Source organism: Mobula hypostoma, chromosome 20 (genome assembly GCF_963921235.1).
Source record: "Mobula hypostoma chromosome 20, sMobHyp1.1, whole genome shotgun sequence".
Lineage (NCBI taxonomy): Eukaryota > Metazoa > Chordata > Chondrichthyes > Myliobatiformes > Myliobatidae > Mobula > Mobula hypostoma.
The window spans coordinates 48,627,190-48,646,789 of record NC_086116.1 but is presented as its reverse complement, the minus strand read 5'-3'; the positions used below and the strand labels follow the sequence as shown (position 1 = coordinate 48,646,789).

Sequence of the window (19,600 nt, the reverse complement as noted above, 5' to 3'; positions counted from 1 at the left end):
TAGCACTGGTGTATGATAAGATTGGGTTGGTTAGGCCTATGTTCATTCGAGCATAGAATTGCATGAGAGGGAATCTCATAAAAACCTATAAAATTCTAACAGGACTGGTCATACTAGGTACGAGGAAGATGTTTCTGATAGCTGGAAAATACAGAACTGGGGGAATAGCCTCAGGTTACAGAGCACACTTTTAGAACCAAGGTGAGAACGTTCTACATCCAGAGGATGACAAATTTGTGAAACTCTGCACTACTGAAGGTACTTAAGATCATGTTATTGAATATATACAAGTGGATAGATATATTCCTTAATGCCAAAGGGATCAAGGGAAATGGAGAACTGGGCATTGAAATAAGGAACAGGGTACAGGTCAGCTACAATTGTGTTTGAATGATGGAGCAGGCCCAGGTAGTTGAATGGTGTACACATGCTCCTATTTTCTCTGCTTCAGCTATCTTACCTGGAAATGGGAGTAAAACCTACAAGAGTATCAGTGAATAAAAACCTTACATCACCATAACAAAGATGCTGGACATGGTTTTTGTACCGTCATGTCCTTCAATTGTCTACAATTTATCAACCAACCTGATCAATATCTTCATCATACTCATCCTTTTCCTTTGCTTCAGGGCTCTCAAAGCAAGAATTCAAGCCTCTAAGGACTAGATGGGATAGATTTTGTTAAATGTGTTTAGGAAAATTTCCATAATCAGTTATTTATTGCTACTTATTTATATTTGCATTTGCAGAGTTTGTTGTCTTCTGGTTGATCTTTCATTGATCCTGTTATAGTTACTTTCCTCTAGATTTGCTGAGTTTTCTTGCAGGAAAATGAATCTTAGGGCTGGTTGTGGTGATACAAATGAACTCTCATAATAAAATTTACTTTGAACTTTGAACATAGAAGTCCAAACGAGAGAGTGCACGATACTTGATCTCCTGTTAGGGAATAAGACAGGGCAGGTGACAGAAGTTTGTGCAGGGAAACATTTTCCATCTAATGATCATAATACCTGCCGGCTGGTGGCGCAGCGGCATCAGCGCCGGACTTTGGAACGAGGGCTCCCAAGTTCGAATTCAACCGGCCCCCTTGCACGCTTTCCATCTGTGCTGGGTTGAGCATCGAGCTAGCAACTTGGCCTCATAAAAATAAGAAACCCTGCTTAAAAAACGCCATCATGATGGCGTCCTGATGACTCCACTCGGAGTTAAGGGCCTTCTTCTTCTTCTTCAGATCATAGTACTACCAGTTTCAAAGTAAATATGGAAAAATATAGGTCTGGTCTGTGGGTTAAGATTCTAAATTTGGAGAAAGGCCAATTTTAATGGTATCAGAAAGGATCTGGCAAGTGTGGATTTGGACAGGCTTTTTTTGGCACAGGTGTGCTTGGTAAGTGGGAGGCCTTCAAAAGGAAATTGAGAGTACAAATATGTATGTGCCTGTCAGAATAAAAGGTAAAGGTAACAGGTTTATGGAACCGTGGTTTTCGAGAAATATTTGAGGTCCTGGATAAGGAAAAAAAAAGATACATATGAGGTTCTTATGGAGTATAGGTACTGCAAGAGACACTTAAGAAAGCAATCAGGAGGGATAAAAGAAGGCATGAGTTTGTCCTAGCAGTCAAGGTGAAGGAAAATCCTAAGGAATTCTACAGATACGTTACGAGCAAAGAGGATTACAAGGGACAAAATAGGCCATCTGGAAGATCAGAATGGTGAGCTGTGTGTGGAGCCAAAAGAGATGGGAGAAATTCTAAACTGATTTTTTGCATCTGTATTTACTTGGATGGTAGACACAGAGTCTATAGAAGTAAGGCAAAGCAACAGTGAGATTATAGACCCTATTCAGCTAACAGAGAAGGAGGTGTTTGCTGTCTTAGGGTGGATAAATCCCAGGGCCTGAGAAGTTGTTCTCTTGGATCCTGTGGGAGCCATGTGCAGAAATTTCAGGGGCCCTAGCAGAGATATTTAAATTACCCTTAGCAACAGGTGAGGTGTCAAAAGATTGAAGGATAGTTAATCATGTTCTGCTGTTCAAGGAAGGCTCTAAAAATAAACCAGGAAATTATAGGCCAGTGAGCCTGACATCAGAAGTGGGAAAATTATTGGAGGCTATTCTAAGGGACTGGATATATGAGTATTTGGATAGATATGGACTCATTAGGGATAGTTAGCATGGCTTTGTGTGTGGTAGGTCATGTCTAACCAATCATAGAGTTTTTCAGGGAAGTTCCCAGGAAAGTTGATGAAGACAAGGCAGTGGCTGTTGTCTACATGGACTTTAGTAAGGTAATTGACAAGGTCCCACATGGGAAGTTCATCAAGAAGGTTTAATCATTTGCCATTCATGATGAGGTAGTAAATTAGATTAGACATTGGCTTTGTGGGAGAAGGTAGAGAATGGTTATAGATGGTTGCCACTCTGACTTGGAGGCCTGTGATTAGTGGAGTGCCATGGGGATTGGTGCTGGGACCGTTGTTATTTGTCATCTATATCAATGATCTGGATGATAATGTGGTTAACTGGATCTGCATATCTGTGGATGACACCAAGATGGGGGCTGTGGTCAACAGCAAGGGAGACTATCAGAGCATGCAGCAGGATCTGGACCACCTGGAAAATGGCAGATTGAATTCAATGTAGTCAAGTGTGAGTGGTTGCACTTTGGTAGGACCAACCAGGGTTGGTCTTACACAATGAGAGGTAGGATCTGGGGATACAGGTCCATAATTAATTGAAAGTGGTAGCACAGGTAGATAGGGTTGTAAATAAAGCTTTTGGCATGTTGAACTTAATAAATCAAAGCATTGAGAAAAGGAGTTGGGATGTTATGTTGAAGTTGTATAAGATGTTGGTAAGGCCTAATTTGGAGTATTATGTACAGTTTTGGTCACGTACGCACAGGAAGGAGTACAGAGAAAATTTACAAGGATGTTGCTGGAGCCAAGGGACCTGAATTAGAAGGAAAGATTGAAAAAGCAGGATTATTGTTTGGAACATAACAAATTGAGTGGAGATTTGATAGAGTTATACAAAGCTATGAGGGGTATAGATAGGGTAATTGCAAACAGGCTATTTCCACTGAGGTTGGGTGGAATTTCTGCTAGAGGTCATGGGCTAAGGGTGAAAGATGAAAAGTTTAAGGGGAACATGAGGGGAATCTTCTTCACTCAGAGGATTGTGAGAGTGTGAATGAGCTGCCAGTGCAAGTGGTGCATGCAAGCTTAATTTCAATGTTGAAGAGAAGATTGGATAGGTACATGGATGGCAGGGGTAAGGAGAGCTAAGGTCTGGGTTCAGGTCGATGGGGGTAGGCAGTTTAAATGGTTTGACATGAACTAGGTGGGCCAAAGGTCTGTACTTTATATTACTCCAAATAAATAAATAAATATGTTGATCTGCAGGTCCTGTTCATTCCATAGTTCTGAGATGGATTGGGATCACTGCTTAGCATAGGGTGTGAAGTCTTGATCTCAATGCACCCTCTTCCTTAGATTGTTAAAGGTTGATCTGGCACATTGGAGCTATGATGAATCTTGCTATTGATCTCAGGCTTCATTGAGAGGTGCCTCCCAAGGAATGAAAAGCAATTTATTTTCTAGGATCTTGTTGAGGATCTGTATTGTTGGGGAGTGGAGAGTTTTGTGCAGTGGGAGCAGAATTGTTGACTTATTTTTAATGAATGCAAGGGTCATTCTCTAGTATGTTCTCTCTAATGAGAATTTGGAGCTTGGCTTTCATATGTGTAGGAAACAAACATTTGATTGTTCACTGTTGTTTGATGGCTGAGATTGTAGTGATCAGCATTCTTCAGCACAAACACAGGCCAAAGTGAGTGGTTTAATGTTTGATTTGTAGACTAGCTCCACTGCATTCATGAGCTTGTTGGAGATGAGATGCAATAATGGAGCAAGGGTGATTGAGAAATGGGTTGGAACAATGATATGGTTCCAAGCTTCAAAGGTTCATTTTATTATCAAAGTATGTACGCAGAATACAACTGAGATTTGTTTCTCCAGATAGCCATAAAATAAAGAAAATCATAGAAGTAGTTGAAAGAAAGACCTCAATTCTCTCTCTCATGAAAAGAAAAAGAAACAAAATATTGCAAACACCAAACCTCCTCAAACACTCCCTCGCACAAAAACTAACAGATCAGATCAGCCCACCATTTGGCAACAAGAAAGAATGGGCGAGAACACATAAAAAAGACATAGAACTGAAAGAGGCTAATATGAACTACAGTTAGTTTGAGCTACAGTCCAATCCATAAATCTCAAAATTTCAATAACATTTCCGAGAACGTCATGAACCAGCAACTCAAACCAGCAGCCCTTCCGAGGGCTGTGACACAAACCAGTGGCCCCTGCGAGGCAGCAACATAAATCAGTGGCATTGGTTGATTCCAGTTTACACTAGAGTTGGGGCAACGTTAAATCATATTTGCTATGAATATAGCATGTAGAAAAGAAGGAGACATATCTGGGAAGTCTGCTCATTGAGCCAGAAACTCCCAGTTCTCGAGGCCAGAAAAGAAAATGCACATGTTGAAGCCAAAAGAATAAATCTGTAAGACGAAGCAAAAATTGCAGAGAACAAAAATGAAATGCTGAAAACACTCAACAGGTCAGACAGCTTTATTGGAAAGAAAAACAGTTAATGTTTTGTAAAACTAGCAAAGAGAGAAAACAAATTTGTTTTAAATTAAGGGGAAATGAGAGGAGGGAAGGATAGGATAAAGTTATATGTGTGGAAGAGGTTTCTGCAGGGTAAGTTGTAGAGATCCTCTGGTCAAATAGATTAATGGGATAGAAAGTTGATTAAAGAAGTGTAATATACAAAACTACAATAGTTTCAATGTAATAAGCCAATGAAGGCAAACCCGAATAATTAAAGTTCCAATTTTTCGGTTCTTTAGTACTGTACCAGGAGTTGGTAATAAAAAAAGATGAAGTTACGGACATTTATATGAAGCACTAAGATGTTACACTATTTTTTCATCTTAAGCTTCAAGAATCACTTCATGATATGGACATACTGGTACCTGCTGTTTTTCTTCTCAACCTCAGCAGATGCTATTTTACTCATCTTTTAGCCATTGCATTAGTGATTAATTTCTGGGAAACAAATTTAAAACCTGACAGGATTTGCACTGGAGGGGCTTTACGTGGGAAAAAAATGGCCAGCTTCAAACCGGTACTTCTGGATGTAAGTCACAGCACAAAATGTCTTGCAATTTACATAAGCCCAACTGTCTTAATAATGTTTATTGATCCAATAAGTAGCTTTTAATATTTAATTGAAGGAAATATTTGTTGAATATTTCATTGAAGGTGATTGGATATGAAAGGAGAAAGAAAAATGTGGTATTCCTCTTCATCTGCATTCATTGTGGGAACTGTAAAAAGGCAATAGCAAAAGCCCTATATCCATCAATAAGCATAATTTTGTGCTAAATATTGAAACAAGTAGACTACGACCCAGCACAATGGGACTTTTGGACAACTGTGCTGATCTGCATGAAACATATGCTTCACTAGATACAATTCTTTCTTACCTTCCTGTCCGCCACCTTTTAATTTACATTCTGCATCTTCACTTGAGAATTTGCTTACTGCATCTAATAAATGTTCTGTTTCTCTAATTTAGGCAATCTGTCAAAGCAACAACAAATATTCAGCAATTGGAATATAGTGATGACCATCCTCCTGTATGGTTCGGATATGATGAACGAGGAAACTTCTTAGTCAACAAAAAGGACGAAGATGAAAGTAACTAAAAATGTAATGATCAGAGTTCTACAAATGCTAGAATTCCAGATATACAGTACTTAATAATAAGTGTACTGAATCTTTAACTATGACTGATTCATTTAGTATCAAAAAATTTAAAAAGTAGCACTATATTTTGTTGATGAAAAAAATTGAAGAAATCATAATTATCTTGTTTTCATACAAACTGCAATTATAATTAGAGCTGCATCAATAGTGTATATGTTTCTAAGCGATAACCCTGGTATGTCAGGGGTCACAGGTTGCAGTTCTTTATGATTTATTTTACACAATTCTCACTTACTTAGGCTTTTTTAACCTGACTATTTCTAAACTTGATGTCTTGTTCTACTCAATCTTCCGCTGGATTTTCAAGTTTTAAAAAAATTTTAAATGTAAAATGAAACAGTTGTAAAAAAAATCCATTAAAACAAAAAGTTGTTTCAAATGTTGAAGGTCTTCATTAAATTAATATATAACTGAATGAAATCATTTGAGCTACAGAGCTGAACATGAAAATCCTGCTCTAGATTAATATTCAAAGCAAAAAATAAAATTATATCTGACAGGAAAGATCAATGACTGTCATATGTGGAAACAATAATATGAATCCACTCCACTGATTATCTATGTGTTATGTACGACATGAAGCCTTAATGGAAACATCTGTATGATTAAGCATGTGGAAGTCCATACGAGGATAAGCCACTTATTTTGCAAGTTCTTGATGACCTTTCATTAAATTTGATTTGCCGCAGCTTTTTCTACTCCTGCCACCTGTACGTAACTGCTACAATGATGGCTCAATGGAAAGGTTGAAATATGAAAGGTGTGGTGATAGGAGAGGAAACTATTTTTATAACATTTTGTGTGTACAACAATAAAAAGCAATCAATCACTCTGGTTTATTTAAGTTTCTATCTCTATTGTTACAGGTGAAGAAGAGTTCACCCTTTGCAATCCGTTTAAGAACATTCCCCTCTAGTTCCTCCCTACTTTACCACTAACTGGTTTCTCCATCTGCATCTTTTGACCTGGTCGGCAAACATTTAAAGGGGCTACAACTCATGTTCCAGTCACCTCACCTCCACTTAAACCCTACTTTTCCCAGAATTCTTCTTTATAGCAGAAATATCATACCTCGGTCTCTTTCTCACCAAGCTCCTAAATTTTATTTATTTCCACCATGGAATTCAGACTCCATTTTAGAGAACCAGCTACTCCTTCATCCCTAAAATAACACAAGTTTTGGGTCCGCACAATGCTGACCCTCCAATTCCAACTTTGTAACCTTTTCTCAGCTTCAGTTCTTACAGTCGTAGCTCTGTAGTTGGGTACCCGTAGAAGTGTTACAGCATAGAAGGTGACAAATAGATAATCAAGTCTACACCAGCTCTTTCCACGTTGACCTATAAATAATTCTCTTTCAAGTTTGTATTCACTTCCATTTTGAAGGCACTGATTGATTGCTTCCATCTTTCCCATTGCTATTCCCTGGGTAAGTTTTTCTCTCTCGCATTTATTTCTTTTTGATCAAAATATCAAACATCCACTTGTTCTAAGATTCAATGACACAGTGGTAGGATTAGCTTTCCCATTTATCCAAACCAGGCATGATCTTGTACTGCTGTATCAAATTCCCATACGACTTACCATGCTTATTTTCCATGCCCCTCTATAACCTCACCTCATTCCTAAACTATGGCAACCTGAATTGGGTTTGAGATAGTCTGACCTCCAATAACCACAACCATCTTTCTTTGTGCAAGGTAGGATTCTAGTAATTGAAACATTTATGCGTTACTAAATAACAATAAAAGGGGACTGTGTGTCCTCATAATCATAATCATAATTTATGCATTACTAAACGACAATAAAAGGGACTGTGCCTTCATATTCATAATCATAATCATAATTATTATAATTTCCCCCATATCCCCCTTTGTCAGAGCTAATTAGTCAAAAGGAGTCTTAATGTCTAGTCTGTCATTCCTATCTACCCCTGGAATTCAGCTTTTGACTCATGTTTGGATCAACACACTGAAGAATTTTGGAGCCAAGTGATCCTGAAAAAACCCATCAACAAGCAGGCAGCATCTGTGGAAATGAACAAACAGTTAATGTTTTGGGTTGAGACCCTTCTTCAGGACTGGAAAGGAAGGGGGAAGACACCAGAATATAAAGATGGGGCGAGGGGAAGAGGGATAGCTATAAGGTGATAGGTGAAGCCAGGTGGGTGGGAAATGTTAAGGGCTGGAAAGGAAGCAATTTAGTAGCAAAGTGGACCATAGGAGAAAAGGGAGGAGGAGGGACATCAGGAGGAGGTGATAGGCAGGTGAGAAGAGGTAAGAGGCCAGAGTGGGAAATAGAAGAGGAGGGGGAGGAATTTTTTTATACTGGAAGGAGAAATTAATATTTGTGCCATCAGGTTGGAGGCTCCCCAGAGGAAAAATCAGGTGTTTCTCCTCCACCCTGAGCATGGCTTCATCATGGAACAAGAGGAGGTTATGAATTGACAAGTTGGAAAGGGAATGGGAATCAGAATTAAAATGTTGGGCAATTGGGAAGTTCTGCTTTTGCCCGGTGAAGCAGAGTTGCTCGATGAAGCAGTCCCACAATTTAAAATGTGTCTGACCAATGTAAAGGAGGCTGCATCAGGAGCACCAGATACAATAGGCAACTTCAGCAGATTCACAGGTGAAGGGTTGCCTCACCTGCAAGGACTATTTGGAACTCTGAATGGAAGCGAGGGAGGAGGTGAATAAGCAGGTGTAACACTTTGGCCACTTGCAGTAATAAGTGCTGAGAGGGAGATTAGTAGGAAGGGACAAATGGACAAGGGAATCACAGAAGGAGCGATCTCTGCGGAAAGTGGCGAGTGAGGGGGAGGTAAAGGTGTTCAGTGGTAGGATTCCTTTGGAGATGGTGGAAGTTGTATAAAATGATGTGTTGGATGTGGAGGCTCATGGGATGGTAGGTAAGGACAAGAGGGACTTTATCACTTTTAAGATGGCGGGAAGATAGGGTTAGTGTGGATGTCCAAGAAATGGAGGAGATGCGGGTGAGGGCAGCATCAAGGGTGGAGGAAGGAAAACCCCATTCTTTGGAGGAGGAGGATATCTCTGATGTCCTGGAAAGGAAAGCCTCATCCTGGGAACAGATGTAGTGGCGCCAAAAGAACTGAGAAAAGGGAATAGCAATTTTACGGAGACAGGAAAGAGGTATAGTCAAGATAGCCATGGGAATTGGTACATTTATAGAAGATGTCAGTCACAGTTTGCCTCCAGAGAGATCCAGAAAGGGGAGGGAGGTTTTAGAGATGTGCAGGGTGGAAGTTGGAGACAAAATTATTGAAGTTGACTGGCTCAGCAAGGGCGCATTAAATGCAGTTTTAATCAAGCAGAGAAGAGCTGGGGAGACTAGGATTAGGGTTAGGGTTAGGGACTAGCATTAGGGTTAGGGTTAGCAAGCAAGAAAGGCTTGGAACATGGACTGTTCTACGTAAGGGGTCCCCAACCCTTTTTGCAATGGGGACCGGTTTAATATTGACAATATTCTTGCAGACCGGCTGACCCGGGGGGGGGGGGGCGCTGTTAATCACGACCGGAATATAGGTGATAAGTCAACTATAAGTCACTTATAAGTGGCTAATAATTTCTAAAAGGGTTTATCTAACAAATTTAATATTAAACACACAGCGCATATTTTCTTCGCATGAATATAGTGATGTCAATTAAGTCACTTATAAGTCAATAGCATCATAACATTTTAAGTAACGTTTGGATATTAAACACACAGCGCATATTTTCCCTGTTTGAACATATAAAATCATTGCAACACACCAATATCGCTTAATCAGTGGGAGCCCTGGGCTTGTTTTCCTGCAACAAGACGGTCCCATTGAGGGGTGATGGGGGACAGCGATACTCGAAGGGGCTTCCTTATGTCCAGTCAGTTCCACAATTTAGTTTTCATTGCATTCATTGCAGAAAACTCTGCCTTGCAGTGATATGATGTTGGAAATGGAAGCAACATTTTCAGTGCTTCCGTGGCTATCTCAGGATATTCAGCTTGACTTTGATCCAGAATGCTGGCAGAGATGTAGTGTCAAACATACTTTTCAGCCCGCCGTCGTTTGCAAGCTCGAGGAGTTGATCTTTTTCCCGCGCTGACATGGATGATTCACCGGGGACATTCACAAATGAGTCACGGGCCCATTCCTTTGCACATCTTGGGTCACTGATAACCTCGCGTGCGTTCAAGTTCAACAGTGCGTGACAGGGAATGAGGAAAGGTGCAGCTGACTCATATCGTTTCCTCGCGGCCCAGTAGGACATGCTTTGTGGTCCGGTGGTTGGGGACCACTGTTCTACGTAGTGGACAAAAATGCAGGCATAGCTGGGGCCCATGGAAGTTCTCATGGCTACCCCTCCAGCCTGGTGAAAGTGGGAAGAGCTGAAGGATAAATCGTTGAGGATGAGAACCAGTTCTGTCAGCTGGAGTATGGTGGAGGGGCAATGGTTGACTCTTATTGAGAAAGGAGCAGAGTGTTTTGACTGGGGATAGAAGTCTGGACATCCATAGTGAAAATGAGACAGTCGGGGCTAGGAAATTGAAAGTTAGCGAGGAGGCTGAGAGCATGAGGAGTGTTGCAAGTGTAGATGGGAAGGGGCTGAACCAAGGAGGATAGAATTGAGTCGAGGTACGATGACACAAGTTCAGTGGGGCAGGAGCAGGCAGAGACAATAGGCCTACACAGACAGCTAGGTTTGCGGATCTTGGGTAAGAGGTAGAAGTGAGCAGTGCAGGAGGAGGGAACTAAGACCCTGCTGGCAGTGGATGGGAGTTCTCCAGGTTCGATGAGGTCAGTGATGGTGTCAGAGACGTTTTCTGATGGTGCAGAATGGGGCCCTCTTCGAGGGGTAGGTAAGATGAGGTGTCTGAGAGTTGCCGCCTGGCCTCAGCAAGTTAGAGGTAAGTCCACCACATTAGGACAGCACGTCCTTTGCCTGCAGATTTGATGGTAAGCTTGGGATTGATGTGGAGAGAGTGGAGGGCAGGGCTTTTAGAGTGGGTAAGGTTTGAGGAGGAGAGAGAAGTGCTGAAGTTGAGCCAGTTGATGTCTCATCAGCAATCAGTGATAAAAAGTTCCAGGGTCGGCAGAGAACCAGTGCAGGGTGTCCAAGAACAGAAGAGGGGGATGGAGACGGAAGAAGGCATCATTGGTACAGGGTAGGGAATGCTTGCCAAAGAAATGGGCTTGGAAGTGCAAGTGATGGAAGAAGAGCTGGGTGTTGTGGCGGGCGCAGAACTTACCGAGGTGCAGGTGAAGGGCAACACAGGTAAAGCCCTTGCTGACGACAGAAGGCTCTCAGCGAGGGGAAGGTCGGTGGGAACGATGAAGTCACAGCAGGGATTAGAGTTGGGATTGAAGGGGGAGGAACTTGAGAGGTGTCGTAAGAAGTGGGAGGATTTAGATGTTCAGGGAATGTAAGATGGGGGTTCTGAGGATCCAAGAGGAAACAGTGGAGCCTGAGAGACCCGGGGTTGGAGAGTGGCAGTGGGGGGAAGGGGTTCCCAGGGGCCCAGCAGCAGCATTCGCAGGAAATCAAACTGACAAAATTGAACAATGTATACACAACTTCTGCAAGAAAGATCACCATTGGAACAGAAAAAGGTCCATTTCAGTGCAAAGTCATCACAATGTTGCTAATCTAGGTTCAGTGTTGTTCCATTTTGTTCAGAGCTGAACAGTGGTGTGGGATTTCAAGCTTTGTATTTCCTGCTCAATGGGAGCTGTGAGAAGATGGCATGTGCTGGATGGTGGTGATCTTTGATGATAAATGTTGCCTACTTGAGGCAACACCTCCTGATGGTGGAGGAATGTACTTGTAATGTATTGGACAGAACCCGCTATTCTCTACAGCTTATTACATTCCTGCACATTTGAATTGCGGTATCAGACCATGGTTCAATCAGTCAGGATACTTCCAACAGTACATTTGTAAACGCTTGTTAGAGTGTTCAGTGACAAACCAAACCTCCTTAACCTTCTAAGAAAGTAAAGATATTGGCAAGCTTTTCTTCTGATTGCATTGATGTGCTGGGCCCAAGACAGGTTAACATCCAGGAATTTTAAAAGCTGCTGACTTTCTCCACTGTCAGTCTCCAATGTAGACTGGCACATGCTCATCCTCTTGCCCTTTCCTGAAATCTACAATCAACTCTTTAGTTTTTTACCTACATTGTGCAAAACATTGTTGCTGAGGCACCATTCAAGCAGATATCCTATCTTATTCTCGTAAATTGACTTATGGTTGTGAAATGACACAGAGTAAATAAAAATGGCTAAGGACCGGCAAGTGGGATGGTGGGGATCTCAGAATTATGTTGAAATGGATCATTCACTCAGCACTTAGAGCTTAACATGGTTGCACATATCCTTAATCATTCCTATTGATGAGGATGAGGATATTTTTGAAGTCTTCTCCTCAATAGTCACTTACTTTCCCATCATCATTTACAACTAGATACAGAAGCTTCAATCACATCTATTTGTAAACACAAGATAATCTGCAGATGCTGGGGTCAAAGCAACACTCACAACACGCTGGAGGAACGCAGCAGGTCGGGTAGCATCCGTGAAAAAGATCAGTCGACGTTTCGGGCCGGAACCCTTCGTCAGGACTGAAGGGGGAAGGGGCAGAGGCCCTATAAAGAAGGTGGGGGGAGGGTGGGAAGGAGAAGGCTGGTAGGTTCCAGGTGAAAAACCAGTAAGGGGAAAGATAAAGGGGTGGGGGAGGGGAGGCAGGGAGGTGATAGGCAGGAAAGGTGAAGAAAGAATAGCGGAAAACACAATGCGCAGTAGGAGGAGGCAGAACCATGAGGGAGGTGATAAGCAGCTGGGGGAGGGGGCAGTGACATAGGGATAGAGGAAGGGAGGGGGAGGGAATTACCGGAAGTTGGAGAATTCTATGTTCATACCAAGGGGCTGGAGACTACCTAGACAGTATATGAGGTGTTGCTCCTCCAACCTGAGTTTAGCCTCATCATGGCAGTGGAGGAGGCCATGTATGGACATATCCGAATGGGAGTGGGAAGCAGAGTTGAAGTGGGTGGCCACTGGAAGATCCTGTCTGTTTTGGCGGACGGAGCAGAGGTGCTCGACGAAGCGATCCCCCAATCTGCGTCCCTACCTCCCTTCCCCCACCCTTTTATCTTTCCCCTTACTGGTTTTTCACCTGGAACCTACCAGCCTTCTCCTTCCCACACTCCCCCCCACCTTCTTTATAGGGCCTCTGCCCCTTCCCTCTACAGTCCTGACGAAGGGTTCCGGCCCGAAACGTCGACCGATCTTTTTCATGGATGCTGCCTGACCTGCTGAGTTCCTCCAGCATGTTGTGAGAATCACATCTATTTGTTCTAAGATCACTTACCCTTGTTAGTGCAGGTAGTCCTGTTTTGCAATATCACCGAATTGCCAGCTCATTTAAGTGCGCTTAGTGCTACTCCTAATATGCAATTTTGAACTCCTTAAAGAACCCCCAGACTTGATAATAGTGGGAGTGAGGCACATATTACAGACTATGGGGGAGTACATTTCTGCTGTTTCTGATGATCCACTGTGTCTCTTGGATGCCCAATGTTCAAATGCAGTTATGAATCTGATCCCAACATGATTGCTGGGCCATACAATGGAGGACATCTTCAGCACAAAAATAAGACTTTAACTTCTCAGGGTCTGTAGAGTGGTTACTTATATCAAGGCTATTATGGATAAATCCGTCTGCTACACATAGGACAAGTTCGAGTTATCAAGTTATCTCTTAGTTCACTCACTGTCTGCTGTAAATGCAGCCTTGCAACTACAGTATCGTGAAGCCAATACTTGTGAAAGTTCAGCACCTGTCTGCTCTTGCTACTTTCAGCTCAACTCAGGAATGTGCTTCAGAAGCTAAGATCTAATCGTTGGTTGCAATCAGGAGGTTTTTTTTTTGTTACATGGTTGACCTATGATTTTAAAAGGTTGGGAGACAATGTTGAGAAGTTCCAGACCTGTTTCCTCTCGCCTGCTTGTCACTATTCTGCTATCTCTCGTGTCTCTTGCCAGTGTGACAGAACATACCCAGGGATATGAAAGAAGAGTCTGTAACTATATGTCAGGCTATTGTTTGACTTGTCTCCAGGGTTAACGCTTTCAACTTAGACACAAGTCCGAAGTGTTTGTGAATTCAAGTTTGCAAGGTTTACTGGGCTAAGAGTAACTGTGCCCAAATTCTGTGCTCGAGTCAAAGCCAGGTGACTTTCAGTCAAAACTGTTCAGTTTTATTATTTCTCTGTTTTAATGTTTCATTAGTAATTGATTCTTAAATGGCTTCTCCCCCACCATACCCAGGTCATTAGTAAATGAGACGGGACTCTACAACAATCATATCATCATTATTAACACTGGTTGGTTTTCTTCCTAAATTCCTCGATTACTTAATCACTACCCCCATCAACCTGTCTGAACTATGTATCTGTTGTTTTGTGTTGCAAATAGATGTTATGCATTGAAGGTTCTTCATAACCTGTAATTTGTGAACATACTTAGTTTTAGCTCAGGTTTTTTAATGAAGATCAATAATGTCTTTTTTTTTGTTTACAGGCAAATACCATTTGGGTATTCAATTTTTACAAATATCAGTATAGCTCAAATACACTGGAGTGATTATTAACTATGAACATAGCTTTCACAGGTGATTAAATAAGTTTCTCAGGATAAAAATTACATAACTTTCTCTGCAATACAGAAAATATTGCTCCTCAATATTCCTTGTCTATGTACACACATTACTTACTACTGAAAAGGACAATACGTGTCCAGGATTGTAACTTCACTGAAGTGGTGGTGACCACTCCATTTCCTAGCTATTGCCTGGTTAAACTTTTCATTCATGCTGACTACAAAAAATTAAAATGGTACAAGTTGAAATATGTAAACAAGCACATGTTAATTAAAAAACCAGTTACAGGCAGGTTTTAAACAGCACTGAAATTACAGAACAGATTTAATTATTTTAAACTGCAAATAAAAATAAAAGTAAATGAACCTGAATACACAGAAAGCTGGCATTGATACAAAAATTGCAATAAAAAAAGAATTCTTAAAGTTCAAGTAACAACAAATTACGAAGGATTCAGTTTAATAGACTCAATCCAACTTTGGCTTTTTATGTTCAGCATTCCACGTACCGTGTGAGCCTCGATTACATGTGCACCTTCTCCTCTACCATTCAGAAAACCTGAAATCCCACAGGGAAAGTGAATTGGTTACTAAAATAGCTTTTTAATTTAACCTTCCAAATCACATTTGCACTCACACCTCATCATTTCTGTGTTACTAATTATTCAGTTATAAATGTTTCCGATTTATTCTGTTCCTGTCCAAACTATGCAAACTAGGAAGAAATCTGAACCTCCGACCTTCAGCCTCACCAATGCCTTGCATAACTTCAACATAGCATCCCAACCCCTGTACTCAGTATTTTGATTTATGAAGGCTAATGTGCCAAAAGCTCTCTTAAAATCTTCCAGTTTAAGATGGTAAACTGGTAAAACACAGTGACACCTTGCTGGCAGCAAACAGAACTACTATCTATATTAATCACACCGTTTTTTGGAACGTAGATTACTCAATCAGTAGCCTGTAGCTTCCCTTTCAGAGTTCAGCTTTTAAATTGCCTGTACAACTTGGCATTTTTGCTGTGTGAATTGGAAGTCTCAAAGGCGCAGGATGGTTGTGGCATGGCATATACGTGGCAAATTGTGCCAGTGGGGCCCAGGCTCGAGAGCGAGGAATAAGCCAATGTTTGGCCATTGCAGGAGTGGGCTTGGAGCCGATTCGAAGCGGCAGATCTGAGGCAAGGTGTGCTGAGGCAGCAGGGCCTGGGCCCAAGAGTGAGGGACAATACGATGTTTGACCAACTTGAGGGTCGGGTACAGGCTGAATCAAAGTGGCAGGGCCCAGACCCAAGAGCATATCAAAGCAGCAGGGGCCGGGTCTGAGAACAAGGAATGAGCAGAGATTTGACTGATTTAAGCGGCAGGTCAGATTGAAAACGTCAGTGTGACAGGAGCCAGATGCGATGGATGGGCTGGTGTTCAGCTTGCTGCTCAGAAAGATTTATTCATCTCTGAGCTGAACTGAGGCTGTTGCTTGCAACTAGCAGGCTCCTAGACCAGCTGCAGTGATGAATTAACTTTGTGGCTTTGGACTCACTTCCATGAACTTTAGTTCTGAATGTTATTTGCTTACTTTTTATTGTTTGTATTTTTTTTTGCACATTGAATGTTTGATGGTCTTTTTTTGAATGGATTCCATTAAATTGTACCCATTAATTGGGTTTCTTTGTTTTTTGCCTGCCTGAAAGGACATGAATCTCAGTGTTGTATGTACTATACATACTTCGATAATAAATGTACTTTGAACTATCTTCCTGTGACAACACTTCCAAGGAATTATGGATGTGTATTTCCAGGTCCCTGTGTTTTACTGCTCTTGTTGATAGTCTTCCTCATTTCTGCCATGTCCCCAATCTTGGTGTCAGCCACAAATTTGCTATTCAAGTTTACCACATAATCTAAGTGATTAATATAGATAATAGACAACAACGGACCTAGCACTCATCCCATTAGTCCCCAGCCTTCAGTCAGAGAGACAACCATCAACTACCACTCTCTGGCTTCTCCCATTCAGCCAGTGTTGGATCCAATTGACTACTTCTTCCTAAATGCTAGGCAACTTAACCTTCTGGATCAGTCTCCCATGTGGGACTCTGTCAAAGGTCTGGCTCAAGTCCATGTAGGCAACGCCCACCACCTTTCTTTCATAAACCTCCTTTGTAACCTCTTGAAAAGCACTATAAGACTGGTTACACATGATCTACTATGCACAAGGTCATGTTGTCTAACCTTAATTAGGTCCTGTCTATCCTATTATATATACTCTGCCCCTTAGGATTTTACAGCTTATTCATAAGTTACTCTTGAACAACATTAGCCATAGTGTTCCTCAGCACCTCACACATGGCTAAGGATGCTTTAAGTAACCTGTCAGGGCCCCTACAGTTTCTGCGCTAGCCTCCAATAAGGTGCGAGGGGACCTCCTGTCAGGTCCTGGGGATTTATCCACACTGAATTGCCTCAAGGCAGCGAGCACCTCTTCTTCTGTCACCTAGATACGGCCCATGAGCTCACTATCTTTGTGCCTCAGTTCTATAGTCTCTGTGTGCGTCTCCTGAGTAAAAACAGATGCAAATAAATCATTTATGATCTCCCCCATCTCCTTCATGACCACACTGATCTTCAAGAGGACCAATTTTGTCCCTTGTTATCGTTTTGCTCTTCACATATCTATAGAAAGCCACAGGATTCCCTTCCATCTTCTTCTCTTGCAATTCTTATACATCCCCAAGTGCCTCATTTGATCCTAACTGCCTATGGCTGACACACTGTACCTCCTTTTTCTTTACCAGGGCCTTAATATCCTTCAATAACCATGGATCCCTAAACCCGTCTGCCTTGTCTTTTATTCTAACAGGAATATACGGATTCTGTACTCTCAATATTTCACTTTTGAAGCCCTTCCACCTACCAAGCATTCCTTGCCAGCCAGCTCTCTTCTGATACTGTCAAAATTTTCCTTACTACAATTTTGAATTTCAACCTGAGGACAAGTCCAATTGTTCCCCATAATTATCTTGAAATTATTGCAATTATGATCACTAGATCCAGTGAGTTCCCTACACATAGTTATGTCACCTGCCTTGTCTTATTTCCTAAGGGGAGATCTAGTAGCACACTTTCTCTAGCTGGACCTCTACATAATGGTTAAGGAAACTTTCTAGACCACATTTCACAAACTCTATCCCATCCAGTCTCACTACAGTATGGGAGGCCCAATCAATAGGTAGAAAGTTAAAATTGCCCATTGTCACTACTTTCATGATAGAATTGTTTAAACATTTTTGAAAAAGATCAAAAATAAATTTGACTGAGACTAAATTACAAAGTTATTTTTGAAAAAAACTATTGTAATCTACTTAAAACTTGCACTACTTCTGAAACTAACATAATGCACCAAAACTGGTAAGCATTTCTCACAACCTAAATGAGATGGATTTCTCATATTTCACAACAGCATAGAGTAGTTTTTGTTTTACATGCTAGTCTTACAAAGGATAGAGATGGCAACTGAAAATAAATTCATGCATTGTATAAAAAAGATTTTTTAAAAAAGTTCAGGACAACTTTACAAGAATTGTTCTGAAATTAGATCTTACCTTGAATAGTTTGGTGATCTTGTTCTGTGCTGCTCTCTATGTCCTGCAAGTTGAGCTCAGGACTGATTTTAACCATAGCCCCTGATAATTGGAGTTTAGCTCTTAGGGCTTTGGGCACTTTCAGTGTGATAGATCCTGTAAAGGGAAAGATGACTTTTGGTAAATATGAAAACCTAATTATATTCTTTTCTTTCCATTAAGTCTTCTTAACAAAAAGTTATATCCAGTCCACATGAACCAGTACCAAATCCAAAAAATTCTGCGTATCTCCAGCCAGGAGTACTCCATCAAGCTTAAAGAAGGTATTACGCCAGCAACTGCAGATTTTTCCTTTCAGCGAGAAGTTAAAAGATTTACTGCAAGGAGCATACAATGAGGGAAATGGTTTCTAAACTCACATAAAGTGAACCTTGGAACAGCAGAAATACTTCTTAGTAAATGTCTTGTAGATAAAACAAAGTTAACAAAATATTGTAAATACTGGAAATTTGAATTACAGAAATATTCTATGGTGGTTGAGCTTTGTTATCCAACATACCTACTTCTTTCTTTCTCTTTAGATGTTGCCTAATTTATCTAATAGTTAATCCATGCCATGTCAACAGTTGAGGCTCTTGAAAGAAAGACCAATGCCTGCCTTCGAAGATGGCTGGGCCTCCCATGTAGCCTGAGTAGTATTGCTCTGTACGGGAAGAGGAATAAGCTGAAGCTTCCTTTCAGCAGCCTGAACAAGGAGTTCATGGTTTCTTGTACAAGAGAATTGCTGCTGTACTGAGATTCCAGCCTTGTAAGCAGGCACTGAGGTCCAGACAGGCAGAAAATGGAAGGCCAAGGACACAGCGGAGATGGCTGAGTCATGGGGATCCGGTAGGGACAGTGGCGTCTGGTCAGGTGGAGTGAGCAGCTTCTCTTCAACACGCTTCGACAGGTGCAGGAAGACGTGCAAGAACTGTCGAGGAAACGGATACACTAGGATGGTAGGAGTGGGGCAGATGGGAGCTTCAAAGCAGAAGATCTCCTGGTCCAACATATGGCAGGCAGTATCCCAGTGCATTGTTCCTAATTTAGGCTGTGTATGACGACCTGCCTAGTCCAGCAAACCTTTTTGCTTGGGGCAAAGGTAAGGCACCATCATGTCAATTCTGCCCTGGCAGAGGCACCCTGGAACACATCCTCAGCAGCTGCCCAAAAGCCCTGGGAGAAGGATACTGCTGCTGGTGCCATGATCAGGTGAAGAAGGGAATAGCAGAAAGTATCTCCTCAGCTATTAACAAAGTAGGCATCTCTGCCAATCCAGAAACCCACAGCCTTTGTCAAAGCTGAAGACCAACCACAGCCTCAGCCCAGATCACCAGCAGGCTTGCTCACCATGCCATCTGACTGGAAATTGAAAGTCAATCTTGGGAAACAATTAAAGTTTCCTGACCTCATTGCATCATCATCACTGAGGCATGACAGGGTCATTCTGTTAGAAACCTTGAAGCAGGTGGTCATGGTAGAACTGA

At 41.6% G+C, this 19,600-nt stretch overlaps 2 protein-coding genes across 2 annotated transcripts in view; one reads left to right on the top strand and one right to left on the bottom strand.

Moving 5' to 3' along the window:
- fbxl13 (F-box and leucine-rich repeat protein 13) overlaps positions 1–8,734 on the top strand; it is a 175,363-nt gene extending 166,629 nt beyond the window's left edge. The window contains 1 exon segment of the mRNA XM_063072833.1: positions 5,651–8,734. Within this exon segment, the coding sequence (XP_062928903.1) occupies positions 5,651–5,780 (130 nt within the window). The 3' untranslated portion in view covers positions 5,781–8,734.
- Positions 8,735–14,031: 5,297 nt separating this feature from the next.
- Positions 14,032–19,600, bottom strand: part of fam185a (family with sequence similarity 185 member A) — a 70,710-nt gene continuing 65,141 nt past the window's right edge. The window contains exons 7-8 of the mRNA XM_063072168.1: positions 18,096–18,230; positions 14,032–15,056 (exon numbers count right to left, since the gene is read on the bottom strand). Of these exons, the coding sequence (XP_062928238.1) occupies positions 14,941–15,056; positions 18,096–18,230 (251 nt within the window). The 3' untranslated portion in view covers positions 14,032–14,940. The remainder of the gene's footprint in view (positions 15,057–18,095; positions 18,231–19,600) is intronic.